The following is an 18,797-nucleotide window of genomic DNA, read 5'->3' as shown; positions in this document are numbered from 1 at the left end:
GAACCACAGGGCCGGTTCCCTAACCTCCAGCCCATGACTGCCCCAGTACTTCAGCTGAGTTTTCATTTTCTGTCTATGCTGCTAAAACTACGAATATTGTTATGTGATCCCAAAACTGGTCTATTATACTAACGTCTTCTTATCTTTATGATGCTTATCTACTGTTGTAAACATACATGTCTTCGGCTTCCTGTCCACCACTGTGGTTTTGCAGCCTTCATCAGTGACATTAGAGAAGTGAGACGAGTCTTTTTATACTCTACACCCGTCAGTGTTGTTTGCGTAGCTGTTCGCTATTGACTGCATCTCGGCTGTGGATTAATTACCCAGTGCTGTGCTGGCATACAGACACTAATTCACAGTGGCTTTTCTGAAGCATGCATGATTGTGATCGAATGTGATCGGACCCCACAACCCACTGACCTCATTATCTCCATGGAGACGACACCTCTGGTTCAGTCCGCTTCGTGACAGGCTCTGTGCGTGTCGTAAATTGTAATTTTACTCAGTGCTTTTCTGCTGCAGACTCACCTGAAGAGCCCCCAGCGCTGTGCTGCAAATGAAACACGACCCAGTTCTCATGTGATAATCTCCGAGGTCTGGATCATGACGAGTATTACAGTGAAAACAAGCTCAGGCCGGGTCTGGATTAAGATGAGACATTCCGCCAGTGTCGGTCATCAAATCAGATGCTAAGCCCAGGGCTGGCCCTTAATCTAAGCCTGGTGCGTCGTGTGTGCAGATGTGTACTTTTTAACGCCGAGGAGATTTGACGGTTAGCTTAGCCAGAGCTCCATTTGCTGCACTTTACTGAGAGCCATAAATGAAGAGGAACACTCTGCTACACTAATTATGGAAAAATAACTATGAGCTCTGCCACTCACATCGGCAGAGTTTTGAGTTTGCAGCTGTTGTGTTGGGGTTGTTTATGTGAACAGCCCACCTTAAAGGGAAAAGTTTCTGAATAGACTTAACCATTCACTATGTTCTCTAACCATTTGCACTGTTCTGGAATATTCTCTCCCCATTCGCACTCTTCTGGAATATGCTCTCTCCCCATTCGCACTGTTCTGGAATGTTCCATGCTCCATAATACATTGAAACAAAAATGAAACAACATTAAACTAAGATAATTCAATGGTTATTGAACTTTCAATGGAAAAAAATAATTTGCGTGTTTTTCTTTTTTTCTCGTAACACTCTGTTTGGAAAGCCTCCGTTTGCAGGGGTATGTACCCCAAACACTTCGACTACCCCTCTATCTCAACAAAAATCAGGACACCCTACCCCTAGGCATGAATGTGCAAAACGGATGGTTAAGGGCTAAGTGGTAGGGACAAGGGGTGAAAAGGGACTGGGCCTAAAGGTTCGACGATATGGCAAAAATATGTCACGAGTACTTTAAGAAATTTTCACGATACACAATATGCATCACAATTTTTATTTACATTTTTATGGAACAGACAAAGCAAAACGTAGTGCCACCTATAAAAAAATCACTATAAAAATAGCTGACTTTGTAATGAAACATGCAGATGGTCAGTATTCTTTCAGTTTAGTGTGACATAATTGATCACAATGACAATATATCATCATGTCGCCCACCCCTACTTGCTATTTGGAATACTGAAGGCGCGGCACCAGGACTGGACAGGGGAGACTGATGGCATTTATTAGGCCTGTGATAACATTCATCGAGTGTGCTGTGAGTTCTTCTGAAAGGAAACCCAACCCTGTCTCCACACACTAGAGCTGGAATAAGAGTAGTGCTTGCAAAAGTCGGAAAAACAGAACTAGAAGCAGCTGTAAAAAAATGTGTTGGATGCGAAAAAAATGAGTTTTAACACCTGGAGTTCTCGCGAGAGCCACAGCGTAAAGGACGACCAAGAGCTGCGAGCAAGTAATCAGATTTTCATAGCTGTGAAAAACGTTGTGCTGTGCTTTTGTCTTGCTGAAAACCACAGTGGTGTGCACAGCTAATATGTGCACAAGGGTCTGTTCACTGTTTTCACTTTGACTCAAATTAGCCCGAGGCACTGACTTTTTTTTTTTTTCTTTCTTTCTTTTAGCTTGTCCTTGCAACCTCATACAGTGCAAGCCATGACCCACATTTAGGTCATGACCCACAGGTTTGAGAAACACTGCTTTAGGTCATCAGCTAGAGGCCTGAACGTTGCATAGAATATGTTCAGTCGAGAGTCACAGCTATAGGCTTGCTGTAGATTCTTACTCATGTACAGCTGTTATATGGAGACAAAGCATTCTCATCTACGGAGTCACACAGTGTGGAATGCTCATGAACCTGAAAATTAGGGGTGTGATCCTTCGACTACTGTACAAGCTTGGTCAGAAGGGAATTTGATTGACATTTCTCAGCCCTACAAAAGGCTACCGCCAAAGCTTTTGGTAAGGAATGTGTGTCTGAGCACAGTCTTCAGTTTTCTCAGCACGCTAAATGGACACTTGTGGTTTTGGCATGTGGTTATCAAAGTAAACACATGCAAATATCACTTAGTATACATTGACCGGTTTGCAGTACATTTATGAATTTATTACACGCTAAGTGACGTATTTAATGGTGACCCATCCTTTTATCAATATGTAAAACATTTCTCAATTTGCAACACATTCATTTGTTTGGGACATCATATTTATCCACTTGTAACATGCATTTCAGTTTTGTAACGTCAGTTCATCGGTTTGCGATATGTCAGTTTGAATTGATCAAATTATAACAATTTACCGGTTTTTAACTGAACACATATATTTGTAGTAGTTTCATTTGTAAGTGTGCAACATGTTTATCCATTTGTATCACACTTATTTATCAGTTTGTAGCACATTCACTGAGCAGCGTGTAATACACGCACAATTTGTAACACATTAATCGATTAGTTTGTAATGTTTATTTATGTGTAACACATTCTTTTACCATTTTGTGACACATTTAACCCTGTGAAAAGTTCAGAGCTGGGCTTGCTGTCTCATTTTAGTAAATTTTTATTTTTTAAACCCGATTTTCTCCCCAGTTTAGTCGTCTCCAATTCCACCTGCTACTTAGGACTCCCCCAATCACACGATACTACCAATGCTAGGAGGGTGAAGGCAGCACAGGCTTCCTCCCAGACCTGTGAAACCAGCCCCTGCTTCTTTACGAACTGCTGCTCACGCAACGTCACGGGACAGCTGAACACGCTCGGAGGAAAGCGCCAACCGCCTGATCTGTTAGGTCAGCTGACAGACGCCTGCACTGACTAGCATCGTGTTGAGTGATGGGAGGAGAAGGGGGGCCATTCTACCCGCCCAGAGAGAGCGAGTCCCATTGTGCTCTCTTGGACTCCCGGCTACGGACGGCTGCAGCATCACCAGGGATCAAACTCGGTCTCCTGATGATACGGCCAACGCTTAGACGGTTGCGCCACTTGGGAGCCCGTTTTAACCTCTTAAAGAAACTGTTCATTGAACTTTGAGACAGATGCTGCTTGTATACACGGATCTGAAGAGAATAAAAGGAGGATTTCAGACACTTCTGTCCTCCATTGAACCATTCATTGAGGTTTTAAATAAAAAAGAAGGACAATAGAAAGGAGGTGGAGGAAAGTTTCCTCTCCACTGCCTGTTTTAGCACTGAATGAGATTCCCAAGCAAAAATGCACAGATGCTGTGCAGGGATCCTGGTGTTTAGTGTCATACAGCAGCTCTCTGGTGGATCTCTCCTGTCATGCACATTATAAGAAACTCAACAGCAGCTGATTAGTTTCCTCTCGTCTTCAGTGGTTATGGGCTGAAATATAAAGCCTTTTGCTGGAAAAGCAGTATCTGACTGTTTTAAAAGCCATGGTTCAGACACAATTTGCATAATTTCCTTTTACTCAAATTTAGTTGATCAGCCAAGATGTGCGGCGTCTTGAAGTGCTTCCTTAGTGTTGCACTGCAGGCACGAGGCTTAGGAAACTAAGAAGTATTGAATACACCTCTAGTTAAGATTGTACAGACTGCAAGCCTAAATTGTCACGAACCTGCGTCCAACCGCATCAAGATTCTAACATCTTGAACAAATGTGTTTACGTGGTTTCTGACTTCTGACACTGTATGATATACTGTTATCTCTAAAATATACCACAGTGCAAACATATCTGAATACAGAAGCAGCTTGGATTGTGTCAATTATTTTTAAAGATAATTGTGTGTCACACACACACACACACACACACACACACACACACACACACACACACACACACACATATATATATATATATATATATATATATATATATATATATATATATGTGTGTATATATATACAAAAGCTTGTATCTCCATTTTTGTTGTTTTTTAGTTTTTGACATAATTTGAATGGACCAAATGACTTGGTTCCATTGACTTATATTAAAAAGTAAGGTCTGTTTTTTCCTTCTCCTGTAAAGTTACCATTTTGGAGATACAAGGTTTTCTTCCGAGAACAGCGACATAATATACATACATTATGTACCGATCAGGCATAACATTATGACCACCTCCTTGTTTCTACACTCATTGTCCATTTTATCAGCTCCACTTACTATGTAAATAATTCCATTCATCTCCAAATTATCAATGTTTGTCCCTTTCTTAAACGTTGTGTCCACTCACTGTCCACTCTATTAGACACTCCTACCTTGTCGGTCCACCTTGTAGATGTAAAGTCAGAGACGACAGCTCATCTGCTGCTGCACAGTTTGTGTTGGTCATCCTCTAGTCCTTCATCAGTGGTCACAGGATGCTGCCCACAGGACGCTGTTGGCTGGATATTTGTGGTTGGTGGACTATTCTCAGTCCAGCAGTGACACTGAGGTGTTTAAAAACTCCAGCAGCACTGCTGTGTCTGATCCACTCAGACCAGCACAACACACACTAACACACCACCACCACGTCAGTGTTACTGCAGTGCTGAGAATGAACTCCACACAAATAGTACCTGCTCTGTGAGGGTCCATGGGGGTCCTGACCACTGAAGAACAGGGTAATAAAGTATCAGGGAAACAGATGGACCTCAGTCTGTAACTGTAGAACTACAAAGTGCAGCTATACAGTAAGTGGAGCTGATAAAATGGACAATGAGTGGAGAAACAAGGGTGTGTGTGTGTGTGTGTGTATATATGTGTGTGTGTGTGTGTGTGTTATATTACATCATTATAGGTGTATATATTAGAGATGGAGAAAATTGTTAGAAAAGTTAGATTTTTGTCTAAATAATTGCTTGAGGCAAACATGACTGGGTAGATGTTCTAATGCTTTTATGCTGTGTCTGTGGTACAGGACAGCCCTGGCCGGCAGGCTGAGTGTTAGCCATGCTGCAACAGCAGGATCCTACAGCCAGTACTCTGCAGCTGGTGGCCACAGACATGATGGAGATCATGGAGAACCTAGACACACGTGAGCTGGACATTGGAGATGGAGAGGAGGTGTATGATGGGCAGGATGGTAACAACTCAGGTAAGAGAGGAAGTGGAGCAGTTATGGACTTCTATGCCTTAGTGAGGGGGTGGATCGCGGGCTGCCGTGAGGGGAACAAGGGTATAAGGGTCATTTTCCATTTGGAGTGGGAATTCAGGTGGATGCATTTTTTAAAAATCAATTATTTTCATCCCAAAGCTAAATAATCTTACTATGTCCATTAACATCTCCTATCATATGTGAGGGAAAAAGAAGAGCTCCAAACATGTTTTACAGTCACTGGTGTTGTATGAATATGGTGTAACACCAGTGACGGTGACTCCAGTGACGTTCTGGTTAAAACTGAGGATTCTGTAAATCGGCTGACTCGGTGGCTGATCAGGTGAACCTTGTGTAACTGTTTAAAATCAGTAATAAATATGATAATATGGCATTATTTTGATAAAAATACCCAGTCATTAAAGCACAGAACACCAGTGACACACACAAGTTATGAGCTGCTAGAAAAACAAAATTATTAATAAATTAATGAAATATAGCGAGTGAGTGTGACTCGCCTTCTAATGCCTTGAGACGCTTCCTCTCTGATGAGCCTCGACCCAAAGAAGCAGTTTAATAGAGCTGAAAACACTGTTAAAATGTAAAATAAGAGTCCTGATAACACCAGCGACCAAAATCTCAGACAAATCAATTTATTACATAAAATACACATTTTTTAAATGTAGTTTAACGTTAATGATATAAAAAGTAAACATGAATCTCTTTTATATACATTCCTGAGTTAAACCTCCTAAAATATTTGTTTTGTATTAAAAATGGGTTCTCAAATGTTGAAAATTAGATTTGTGATGAGCTGTTTTACAGATGCAGCGCGACTCTGAAACTGGATGAAAACAGAAAAATCAGAGAATCATAAAGGAAAAGTGTAATTTAATCTTAGCTCAACTGTGTAAATGTACATACTGACTTTTGAAGCTGTGTCTAATATTTTAAGCATCTCTTTTTAAGCCTTGCAACCTTTGTGACACGGTTTCCCCTCCAAATGGAGAACGACCCTTACATGTAATGCCTCCCTCCAGTCATACTCACTTACATTAAAGAAATGCTGTTGGGGTAACGTTATTGGTTGAAGGGGATAAAAAGAGAAAGTGTTCATATTCTGGGGGAGTCGGAGGTTTTGAGAAAAATTCTGGGGGTCCTGATCACCTGGTCATTGAAGAACAGGGTAAAAGGTGGTAACAGAGTATCAGAGAAACAGATGGACTACAGTCTGTAACTGTAGAACTACAGAGTGCAGCTATACAGTAAGTGGAGCTGATAAGATGGACACAAACATACATGTAGAGCTAACAAATAGAATTGAACAGTAGGGCTTGTGCTGTGAACATAGACTAGTTCTGACTGCGATTTAAATTGTGATGATTATTTCTCTGTAAACTGAGCTCCAAGCCTGTTATTACAGTCAAGAACACCAGCAAATCTATTTTTCTGGCTTAAGGCTTGAATGCTGAGTGTGTGCGCCAAAGTGCCAGTTATTTGTGGTTGAGATGTCATGACACACTGATGTAATGTTGCTTCTGATTGGTCTAAATGTTCCCAGCTCTCTGTTTGTTAGGAAACATTTCCTTGCTTAAAACGTAACCCGGCATTGTTGATTATGCGAACTGTAATAAAATCGCTGCTCTTGTGATTTTAATATTTCACTGCTTCAACTTATAATTTCGATATAAAAGGGATTTCAGCCCTAGTCCACTGGGACCCCAGTTGGTCTATCCCACCCTTACAGCTCCTGTTGCTGAAACAAAGCAACTAAGCATACTGAATTACTTCTGCATGGTATGTTACGGGTAGGTGTATAATTACTAGTATGGGTTACAACTGAGTTGCAGCAGAGCAAAAATGCCCTGTTTTCACTCTAAAATAGTCCTCAGACGGAGCTGCATAGGTTCCAGACTAAATAAAGTGTCTGAGCAAATCGTTTGTTTGGGCATCATGTTACTAAACGAGACGTGTAGTGATGCCTTTATTACTGAGGATATTCCTGCCTGAATATGAGGAGTGTGTGTGCCTTTGTTGGAGGTTTAGTTCCACAGTATTAATTCAAGCATTACTATAACAATGAGTTTAAACAACTTCATATTTTTGCTTTAAACACTTATCTGAGTATTTGTACTGCTGTGGCCAGTTACTAACGCACTGCTCTGTTCCTGCAGACTCCCGCATCCCCTTCTCTGCTGTGTATAAGACGACAGGCTTCAAAGAGCCGGGGGCCCGAGTCTTCCTCACATCTATTCCCATCACTGCCAAAATTCAGGAGGTGGAGCGCTTCGCCTCTCCACAGGATCGCTTCAGTATCACCAACCAGAGGAGTGTCTCTAAGGTCAGATTCCCTGTGAATCTCGTATTTAAGATCTGTACTGCTGATCTGTAATGTCAGCATCACCCAGGCCAGTAATGTGTACTTGGCCTTATGCAGTATAACAAGCCAGAGACTGTACTTTTGTTTATTTCATTTCTGGTCAAAACAGGCTTTCATTTTTACTGGAAATTGAGTAAACAAGGGTACGTCTTTGATTTTTGTACGATGCTAAACATAACATGACGTTTGAATCAAATTCAGATACACATTTGGTGTTAGATTCTCCATCTGATCAACTGGCAGCAAGTAGGTTCCACTGTCCTCAAACTGTAGAGTACAGGTCAGCGCTGTTGTAGCAAAACTGGAAAATCTAACCTCATACCTACAAAACGACAAGTTTAAAGGAGGAAAAAAAAAAACTTTCCTAACTTAAATGTATTAAGTGTAAGATCTTCTTGCAAGTCATTTGGGATTGTTTATATTGGTCTATTCATCATGAACTGTTAATGCAGTGTAGAGAAATAGCTGGCCTTATGAAAAGATCTGAATATGATAGCAATATGCAGTATTGTGTGAAAGGTTTTAGGCAGCTAACAAAATTGTTTAAATCTATTTGTTCTGGCAGTATGTAATGCCAGGGAGCGATGATGAGGTGGATGCATACGCTGAGAGAAGCAAGATTTATTAGGGACAAATTCATAATCAGGGTCCAGTCAGTCCAGGGTCAAAGAGCCAACACGGAGAGATTGAGTGACAGACATTACGAAAAAGAAACATAGACACGCAACGGAGGCCAGAAGCAACAACACCATACAAAGACCAGCCACTAACAAAGGAAAATACAGGGCTCAAATACAAGAACAACGAGGGTTAACAAGACACAGGTGTCTAGAAACAAGTGGGCAGAACAGGGAAGAATCAAAACAAGGAAGGACATGGACAAGATCAGAGGTAAACAAAAGCACATGGAGGACTGGGAGGGGCCAGTCGTGACACAGTGAATGGGTTTTTGCCAGTAAAAACTGTGTATAACATTAAAAAAAAAGTAATTAATTACTTGGTTAGAAGATTATGGGTTTGGTTTCTGACCTCTTCTTGTACTCCAGCTGTTGTATGAATGTGTAAATTTCAGCGTGATTTTATTTACTGAAAGACTGATTAGGTAAACGTGGTATTGGATAAGAACTGTAAATAATAGACTTCTTCGAGGAGAGCTTTGGAGATTATTAAGATAACAAATTGATGCACTTAAAATCGCAGTGTATTGTTTATTTGTTTGTTTATTTTATTCCAACGTCAGTGTGTTTGAACATATAGAAAAGGGGTTGGCAACCTAAATGGTAAGAAGAGCCATTTTGTCCTTCCTACAAAAATCAGACCACCCTGGGAGCCACAACATCTCATCTTGGCTGTAAATATGTCTCAGTATGTCCTAATGAGCCAGCATAGGCTAAAAAAATATAATTGAAACAAAAATGCAGACTTACTTTGCACTGCTTTGAAGCTTTAGCTCAGCTATAGCTGCTTTACTTGCATCTCCAACAGGAAAGTTTTTCACAGATATCTCTCAACGTTTGCTTTTTAACGAGGCTGAAGTCGCATCTTGTTCACCAGCTTCTTGCTTAAATTTCCCCGTTCCACCTTAAATGGTACTTGAGGTGCCAGAATGCTCCAATAGAGTAACAAACTGCTGCAACTTTTAAGGTGGGCTGGGAAAATTCAAATAAGAGCAGGCAAACGAGAAGCTGACTTTTTAGTTCTTGACAGTTTCTAGCTGGGCGAGATTGTTATCTGGGTTGCTATGGTGACCAGCAGTTTGCGACCCCTGGTGTAAACGCTTACTCCCCAGACGTATGGTTTTGCACATTATTCCATTCTCTTAGCTGTGTTAGAAGACTTTTACAGTACCTTACGTATGTATATTAACCCACTTGATATGCCTCCTGGAGTTCCTTCATACGAATTGAGCTGTTCTTTTTCAATCAGTGTGTTAATCATAGCCCACGTATACGGATCTTCAATGGACTTCAGAATGTCAGAATGTAGGAGCTGTTAATGTGAAACTGGGAGTTCTAGGCTTGACGCTGCTGACGCCACACCATCCCCCGCCTGCAGCATGCGTTATGCAAGAGAAGGCGTCTGGACGTCCAAAGTGTGAGCTGCTGCCCAGCTCGCAGCCATATAAATAATCATGTCAGGTTTTTTATGATTAGATCGGGCTGCAGCAGAGGGTTTCTTTTTTGCTTTTTAAGTTTTTAAGCACCACATGTGGCACAAGTCTGGCACTGCTTAATCATCTATTTAGTGTAGTGTGGTGTTCACAGGAACAGATAATTGGGATGCCTTTCCTCAGCAGCGACTAAGCATCTCTGGAGGATTAAAGACAAAAAAGCAAGGAGGCAAAACAGCCAGGCACAACATGAAAACAGGGTGTGTTGTCTTTCAGTGTGTTGAAAGTCAGTTAATATACCGACCTTAATGCTGAGGATGGCATTTCCAGTTACAGTTCATAAGCGGTGTCTAGAGAACTTTTGGAGCAAATTTGCATCTATTATAAGCACAATAAAGGCCCATTAATATACAGTGCTTTGCAAATGTTTTAACACCTGTGAAAATTAGATCACAAATTAGATCTTAAAAATCAGTTGATCTGCCCCCGAGTATTTTTTTTACCCTAACCCAATGCCGCAATTATCGTACGATTCTGGTCTGATTTGAAATTTGGATGGTCACAAACAATCAACCACACAGTTGAGGTCAGATATACCAATTAATACTACAATAAAATCCCTTGATTTTTTTAGTGTGTGCCTTAAGTGACACTCCAGATGGAAATGATTTGTTTTTTTGCTTTTTTTTCCTGCCGGTTGTCAAACAACATAGCGTGGACTTATGATCCAGGTGGATAAAATAAAGCACTTGCAGTCTCGATAGATGAACACTGGCAGTGGAATGGGTCATACTGAAGAGCTTAGTGACCTTAAACATGGCACTGCTATAGGATGCCACCTCTGCCACAAGTCAGTTTGTGAAATTTCTGTCCTGCTAGATCTGCCCCAGACAACTGTAAGTGCTATTTTTGTGAAATGGAGGCATCTAGGAGCAACAACAGCTTAACCACAGCCTAACTCACAGTGAGTGCTGAAGTGCAAAGTGCCTGTCCTCTGTTATAGAGATCCAAATTGTCTCTTGAAGCAATGTCTGCAAACTGCCTGGAGAACTTCATGTTAGGAGCTTCACAAAATGGGTTTACATGGCCAAGCAGCTACACTCACACAAACCGAAGATCAAAATGCACAATGCCAAACTGGGACGGGGAGTGTATGTATTTTCACTTGTCTTTCGGTGACAATAACAGCTGAATACCTGATAGGGATTTCAGTTTTTGAACACTGGCTCCATAAATGGTTCACTGAGTGCTTGTGCACATTCCTAATCATATGTATTTGAACCAGCCCATACATTTACACAAACAAGGACTTGTGGGAAATTTTTGTCTGACAACAAATGCAGTCAGAGACAGGCCTAGTAAATGTGCACGATACCCTTCCTCCAGTCATGAAATCAGATCCCTGAAGCTGCATTCAAGACTCATGGAAATGCCAGGTATCAATAAATCTACATCTTGCAGGTCACTGGAGTTGTTATTGTAGAGCCATAGACACATCAGAAGGATTCAAAGCAGATGTAATTTACTTAATAACAGTGTAATTTACCTTTGTTCTCCGTAAGGCTTGAATACTTCGGTGATCATTTCCAGTGGCCACACCTGCGCAGTGTAGTTAATTGTTCTTACAACACCCTGTTATCTGCTGCGTCCTCACAATTACAGTCTATAGAGTAAAAGCAATGTACTGCATTTGTACGTCCAAAAAAGAATAATGAAAGTGAAACGTGTAAATTAACTGTAACATGACACACTAACAAAAAATAACCAAATTAGCTTGACCAAACGTTTGGGTCTCACTTGTCATATTTTCTTAATTGAGAAAGTAAGTTGTCACATCAGAGAACACACTTCTGCACATTTTAATGCACAATTACTATTTATTTGCTGAATTTCACAGACTGAAAGAAAATAAAGGATAAATATATATGGGATGTCTTTTTTTTTAACAAATAAATAGAAATTGCATACTGTAGTTGCACAGTAGATGATGTGTTAACTTATTTTCACTTGGAAAATCAACAAAACGTAATTTTACCAGGCTGTTCACACTTTTGCATATCACTGAATAGATACTAACACAATTGCACAGCATTGACTCAGAAAAAGATCCAATTTCCCAACAACATACCGGTTAGCTTCCATTAACACTGCACATACAGTCCTGAGGTGTATATATCTACCTCTTATTCATAATGCATCTGTAATGTGGAATATTTAATATTTATCATTCTAAAATCTTAAGTAATCCCCTTACTTAAAATGTTGTGTTCATTTTTCATTTTAGTGAGTGACCATAAACACAACATAGTGGGTAAACACGCACTGGGGCCTATACGATCCTGGTTACACCACTGTAAGCACTGGGAGTAGCATGATGATGATGATTATGATGATGATCTTTTTTATAGAGTGCTTTTCATGCCTTGGTGTTCTACAAATACCCTCTGTAAAATACAGAAAACAGGCCTTTTTCAGTTATTCTGCTTCTAAACTGTGGAACTCAATCCCACCTTTTATTAGAGTCAAGTTCAGTGCTCACTTTTACGAAGCATCTAAAAACATCTCTCCTTAACTCAGCATTCATATGAAAACTCTACGTCTTGTGGTTTTTATCTTCTAATTTGATCGGTTTCATATTCTTCTGATTCTAAATAAAGACAAAAGCTTTCTTGTATAGCTGTTTTATCACTTGTCTGTAAAGCACTTAGGGCTGCCACCGGCATGAAAGGTGATATATAAGTAAAATCATTATTAGAGAGCTTGAAGAAGCGCTCTATTGTTATCTCTATTGTTATCTCTATTGTTATCTCTCAGACTTCTTATTCTTCTTCCACACTGTTCTGCGATTAATACAGCCCGAACTGCTTACGTACAGACTCCGTTCAAACTGCGTTTCGAAGGTCTCGGCACTGTGACTTGTGCTCTGTATTTTTGGAGTCGATCAGATTGGTAGTTTTTAATAAAATGAAGTTTAAAAATTAAAAACCTCCCATAAGAATGAACGGCAGGATGTTCAGAACTTCAACGTCTAGCTGACATCGATGACATCACAGCAGGCCACTCAGTCTCACAGACACAGCCGCCGTCATGCAGGGAATCTGCTTTAAAATCCTTAAACTTTCACCTAGAAAGTCTGTTTGAATTTTACATGGTAGAGAAACCTGTCCTTTCTGAAACCTCTAAATATCTAATCATTTTATAAATTGGGTTTAGAGTTCTGAGCGTTTGTTTGGCACTAGGCACAGAAAACTGCCCCATTCACTCCCATGCAAATTTCTCAAAATCATAATCTGCTTATTTTTCTCTGTGTTTAACTCGTCATAACTCAGACATTTTCTCCTCAATACACACACCATTATATCAAAATAATCCTCAAGGGGTCTTATCTCACACAATCTATCCGGTTAAGTGATAGAGTAAACATTTCCCGAGTTATGACTGTTTGTTCAGAGGGTGCAAATCGGACTCAAACAAGGCTTCTCCACTAAGAGCTGCATAATAACAGAGTGACAGTTCATTTGAATGACTCCCCCTCCCCCTCAAACCCATACATCTCCCCCTCTCACACACACCACACAGACAGACACACACCACACACAGACACACACCACACAGACAGACACACACCACACAGACAGACACACACGCAGGTCTTTTCAAGCACTCTTGCAGTTCTTTCAGGAAATGTGCGTCTAGTTATTATTATTATACCAGTGGCAGCTCAGAGTGCTTTACACACAGATGATTAATCTTAACAGTAATAGAGGAAATTTTGAGTATTTAGTTAAAATTATGTGAGGTTTTACATAATAATACTCAATAAACTACCCATTTCACAGCTAGGATTTATGCTGGCATTGATGGGGTTTATGATTATTACAAAGGCAATACTACAGACCAGTGTTTCCCAACTCTGGCACTGGAAGCCCCTTGCTTAGCACATCTTAATGTCTTCATTGCTCCCGACACACCTGATCCTACTAATCAGTGAATTGCCAGCCTCTCGCTGGGTTGATGTGTAAAGTATTGGGCCTCCCAGACCAGTGATGACTAAGCAGTCTATTACTATTGTTAGCAATGTCTACAAAAAGCAATGACAGAAAAGCTCTCTAAAAACCCTCTGTCCCATTTGTAAAAGGAAGTACCTGCCACAGTTGTGTGAAAGTGACATACATTTTGAAGCGCATTCTTAATACTTGGCAAAGCACTGAACTCCTGTCATTACACCCGTGTTACAGGAGTCAGGAATGGTTTGAAGTGAGAGATGAATGAAATGTGTTATGATTTTGCAGCTTGCATTTATATTATGTGAATTCCAGTAGAGTTTGCCCTACATTTTCAAGTGACCGCACCCACACACATCAGTCTGCAGCACATATTGTGTTTGGCAGTGTAATATTATATGTCTAAACGTTTGTAGACACCTGCTCTGTCGGTGTTTGATCTGAAATCAGAGGTATTTACTGGGGTGTTTCTCCCCTTTTGCTGCAGTAACAGTCAGTGTCTCTCTCTCTCTCTCTCTCTCTCTCTCTCTCTCTCTCTCTCTCTCTCTCTCTCTCTCTCTCTCTCTCTCTCTCTCTCTCTCTCTCTCTGCATACCGATCAGGCATAACATTGTGATCATAGTCCATTTTATCAGCTGCACTTTGTAGTTCTACAGTTACAAACTGTATTCCATCTGTTTCTCTGATACTTTGTTACCCTGTTCTTCAGTGGTCAGGACCCCCATGGACCCTCACAGAGCAGGTACTATTTGGACTGTTCTCAGTCCAGCAGTGACACTGAGGTGTTTAAAAACTCCAGCAGCACTGCTGTGTCTGATCCACTCAGACCAGCACAACACACACTAACCACCACATCAGTGTTAATGCAGTGCTGAGAATGATCACCACCCAAACAGTACCTGCTCTGTGAAGGTTCATGGGGGTCCTGACCACTGAAGAACAGGGTAAAAGGGGGTAACAGAGTATCAGAGAAACAGATGGACTACAGTCTGTAACTGTAGAACTACAAAGTGCAGCTATACAGTAAGTGGAGCTGATAAGATGGACAGTGAGAGGAGAAACAGGGAGGTGGTCAGAATGTTACGCCTGATATATATCTCGCTGTTGTCAGAAGAAAACCTCATTTCTCCATTTGATGTTTTATATATAATTTGAAAAAAAAAACTGCCTTTTACATTGTATGTAACTTTTGTGATAAATGGACTAAAAGAAATGACCCAAAATGATTTGGAACAAAGTCTGGTTCCATTGACTTACATTAAAATTAAAGTAGGTTTTTTCCTTCTCCTGTAAAGTTACCATTTCGTACATACAAAGTTTTTTTTTCCCAATAACAGCGATATATTTTCATATAAACCTAATGCTAAGCAGAAAAGTCAGTTTCCCAGCTCTCAGTTACAGAAAAGGTTTGATGTCTTCCTAGAATTTTAACAGATGGCTTGCTGTCTTTGGCCAGAGACACATAATTAAATGATGGCTGCATTGTGCAAGTTAGTGCAACCATAAGTCTCCCCATGAGATTAAAATGGACATTAATGAGACCTGCAAGCAGTGCCCTAAAGTCCCAGTGAGAAATTGCTGAAACAGAGCCACAGCGCTAGCTCTGAGCACTAATTGATAAATCTGTCCATTCCGTTGTGAAAAGCTTGAAGGTGAGCCCTGGTCTCAGTGATCCAGTGCATTAGGCAAATGGTCAAATACTGATTAGACTGATTTGGTTATCTTCAACAGTGGAAGTGTCACGATCGTTTTCATTTGAAGTGTACTGCTTAGGCCCAGTCTCATTTCTCATTTTTACCCCACCCCTTTGTTTTCGAATGTCACCTTGCCTCTTGTTTTGCCACCTTGTCTACCCCCTCTTACAAGGTGTGGTTGAAATCTTCAATATGAAGTGGGAGCATCAAATAAAAGAGAGCATCACTTCTTCATTAACAGCTACTAGCGCTGCTCTGTAGGCGACCCTGCCCATCTGCAGTGACAGCAGAGGAGGGTAAAGAATCAGACGCCTTAAAAGAGGGGGGGCAATTATTTATTATCACCCCCCCCCTAATTCTTCAGTGATGTGAAGCTGAAGTCAGATGTTGTGGTGATGTTCCACCTTAAATGGAGCAGCAGTTACATTCTGGCGCTTCAGGCGTCAGAACTGCTGGACTATTTAAGGTGGAATGGGAGATTTAGCTAGCTAGCTACTGAGACGTTAACATGCTTTTAGTGATATTTTTTTATGCTCATTCTGAAGAAAAGGACCAAAGTGCATTGAAACAACATTAAACTAAGATGATACAGTGCTTATCATAACTTTTTAACAGAGAAAATTCTCACATTTCTAGGTTTCTTTGGTTTCTTGTTCAGCCATCTTACCGGCCTTTCTATTCTTTTGTCATAACACTGATTGGAGCGTGCCTCTGAAAAACCTCCGCTTGGAGGGCCATGTAGCCCTTACACTTCACCCCACCCCTCTGTCTCAACAGGAATCGGGACACCCTACCCCTACGCATTGACCGTAAAACCACAAAAACAGAGGGTTAAGGGCTAAGTCCTTGGGGCAGGGTAGGCCTTATTTTGGCGATTACCCATGTAATCATGTGTTTAACAAAAGACAAACATTTTTTTACTTAACTGAACAACAACAGTATAACAACAACCTGTAGAACATTTCTAAATGTGTGTCTTCAGACTCTTCAGACTCAGCGTCTTATTGTAATAGAGGGCAGTTGGGGGAATTTAAGTATGCATCGTCATGCAAACTGCCACCTAATCACTGCCAGTTCATTAAGAACATACATTGTAATAGTGTAAGGTTTTTTTTCTACAAGTATGGGTGGTTGGGTAGTGTAGTGGTTAACACCTCTGCCTTCTACACTGTAGACTGGGGTTCAATCCCCACCAGGGCAAACACCCTACACTATACCAATAAGAGTCCTTGGGCAAGACTCCTAACACCACCTTGGCCTTCCTGTGTAAAACGATCAAATTGTAAGTCGCTCTGGATAAGAGCGTCAGCCAAATGCCATAAATGTAAATGTAAATGAACAAAATTAGGTCATACTTCTGATAAACCAGACTGTAATAATGACGTCATTGACAGTTGCAGTGTAGCCTGAAACCGCTGGAAGGTCTCGGTCATTGTTCCCCTTGACATTATCTGCATTATCTGTCTTCCAGTTGCTCCCTGCAGTGTTCAGAATCGAATTGAGACATGGGAACTTCACCTGGATAGTGAAAAGGAAGGAGAAGCACTTCATGGAGCTGCACAGAGAGTTACGAACCTATAAGACCTTACTGAGGATCCCTCTGCCCTCTCGCACGTGAGTACAAGCCGCTTCTTCTCCATCACAGCTACAGTGTCCTCTTTCTCTTTCCACTTATTTGTTTTGTCTTACACTGTTCTGCCATCTTGTAGCCACACAGAGCGGAGGCAGACGGTCAGACACACGCGTCAGATGCCCACTCTGCCAAGAGGGGGAGGGGATGAACTGGTCAGGGAGGAGCAAGTGTCCAGCCGCAGGGTTGGTTTTCTTTTTAATGTTACGTTTAATCTGTCGCAACACATGAAGGGCTATATTAACATGAATGTTGTGTTTGGTCTGATATACAGTGGGGCTGTAACATATCGACGAAATACTAGTCTTGCAAATGCATTGCTATATGTTGCGGTTGTCCTGTGCATCGCAGTATGTTAGAAGCACACTGGTGCTTCAATAGTGCGAAATGGTTAAAGACTGACCTACATTTTTTATGGGGGATTACATAAATACCCTGATTCATCTAATCACTGTGATTGGTTAGAGGACTCATTGGCATAATGCAGAGGAGGATGAGTCTGAATGAACGACAGTCATATGTAAATGATGGAGCAGCCCTGGTCAAATTACATATTTTGTTGAGTTTCTAAGCGAAAATGTGTTGACTCATCCCCTCCAAGGCAAATTGTAGTGCCAAATTTGTCTTTATTGGAAAAAAATATATAAAATAATACATGTAAATGTTTACGTTGAACATTATTTAAGATTTTAGAATTCTGAATTATGAAGATGTGTTGAACGTGAATAAGAGGAAGATTAATAGACATCCTCGGTTGTAAGATCCCTGGCCAAATTACATCCTTTGTTGATTTTCTAAGTAGATATAAGTCAGTACATCACTGGCAGGGAACAAACAAAATGTGTGATTTTTCTGCTAATTTTAGTGCACAATGTGTGTTTATTTACAGAGTTTCATGTGTTGGAATAAAATAAACCATATAGACATACACAATATAAAATATACAGCATAAAATGTGCCATATGTTTTGCACAAGCCACATTTTTTTCCAGTATGTTAAATTCGGCAGATAACTTTTTGCAAACAACTGTGATATCAGCCAATGTCCCAATAGCAATTAACACCTTATAGATTTCTCAGCCCTACTGCACAGTGTAGATTGTTTACATTGCACTGAATTCATATGTGATCTTCTTCCTTTAACAGAGACAGCTGGAAGATTACTTGAATAAACTGCTAAAAATGCCAATGTACAGGAATTACCATGCCACAGTGAGTTCTGATGAGGATTCAGTGTTTTCTGATTAGGATTGTTCAGAATAGCTGCACATGTTAGACATGACCATTACACTGTGCTGCTCAATGTATATGATAAATGTCCCGTTTGTCTACCTTAGATGGAGTTCATTGATGTGAGTCAGCTGTCCTTCATTCATGATTTGGGACCAAAAGGCTTGTAAGGACTTTTTGTTGATTGAAACTGATGCTTGGAGAACAACATTATTGATAGAGAAATCAATGTATATTGAATGACTGTGAAGATCTGACTTACTGATCCTTGT

General features: G+C 40.6%; 1 protein-coding gene across 5 annotated transcripts in view; it reads left to right on the top strand.

Moving 5' to 3' along the window:
- Positions 1-18,797, top strand: part of pld1b (phospholipase D1b) — a 90,690-nt gene that overhangs the window by 33,194 nt on the left and 38,699 nt on the right. For 4 of the 5 annotated variants that reach the window (XM_037534175.1, XM_037534176.1, XM_037534177.1 and 1 more), the window contains exons 2-7: positions 5,302-5,478; positions 7,653-7,819; positions 17,137-17,279; positions 17,375-17,480; positions 18,442-18,507; positions 18,633-18,691. In XM_037534175.1, coding sequence (XP_037390072.1) covers positions 5,334-5,478; positions 7,653-7,819; positions 17,137-17,279; positions 17,375-17,480; positions 18,442-18,507; positions 18,633-18,691 — 686 coding nt within the window. In that variant the 5' untranslated portion in view covers positions 5,302-5,333. Of the gene's footprint in view, positions 1-5,301; positions 5,479-7,652; positions 7,820-17,136; positions 17,280-17,374; positions 17,481-18,441; positions 18,508-18,632; positions 18,692-18,797 lie in introns of those variants that run through there. The other variant, XM_017685461.2, reaches the window with a different exon arrangement.

This window comes from Pygocentrus nattereri, chromosome 24 (genome assembly GCF_015220715.1).
Source record: "Pygocentrus nattereri isolate fPygNat1 chromosome 24, fPygNat1.pri, whole genome shotgun sequence".
NCBI classification, from domain to species: domain Eukaryota; kingdom Metazoa; phylum Chordata; class Actinopteri; order Characiformes; family Serrasalmidae; genus Pygocentrus; species Pygocentrus nattereri.
Note: the sequence above shows the minus strand (reverse complement) of the source record. Positions and strands in the feature narration are given on the sequence as shown.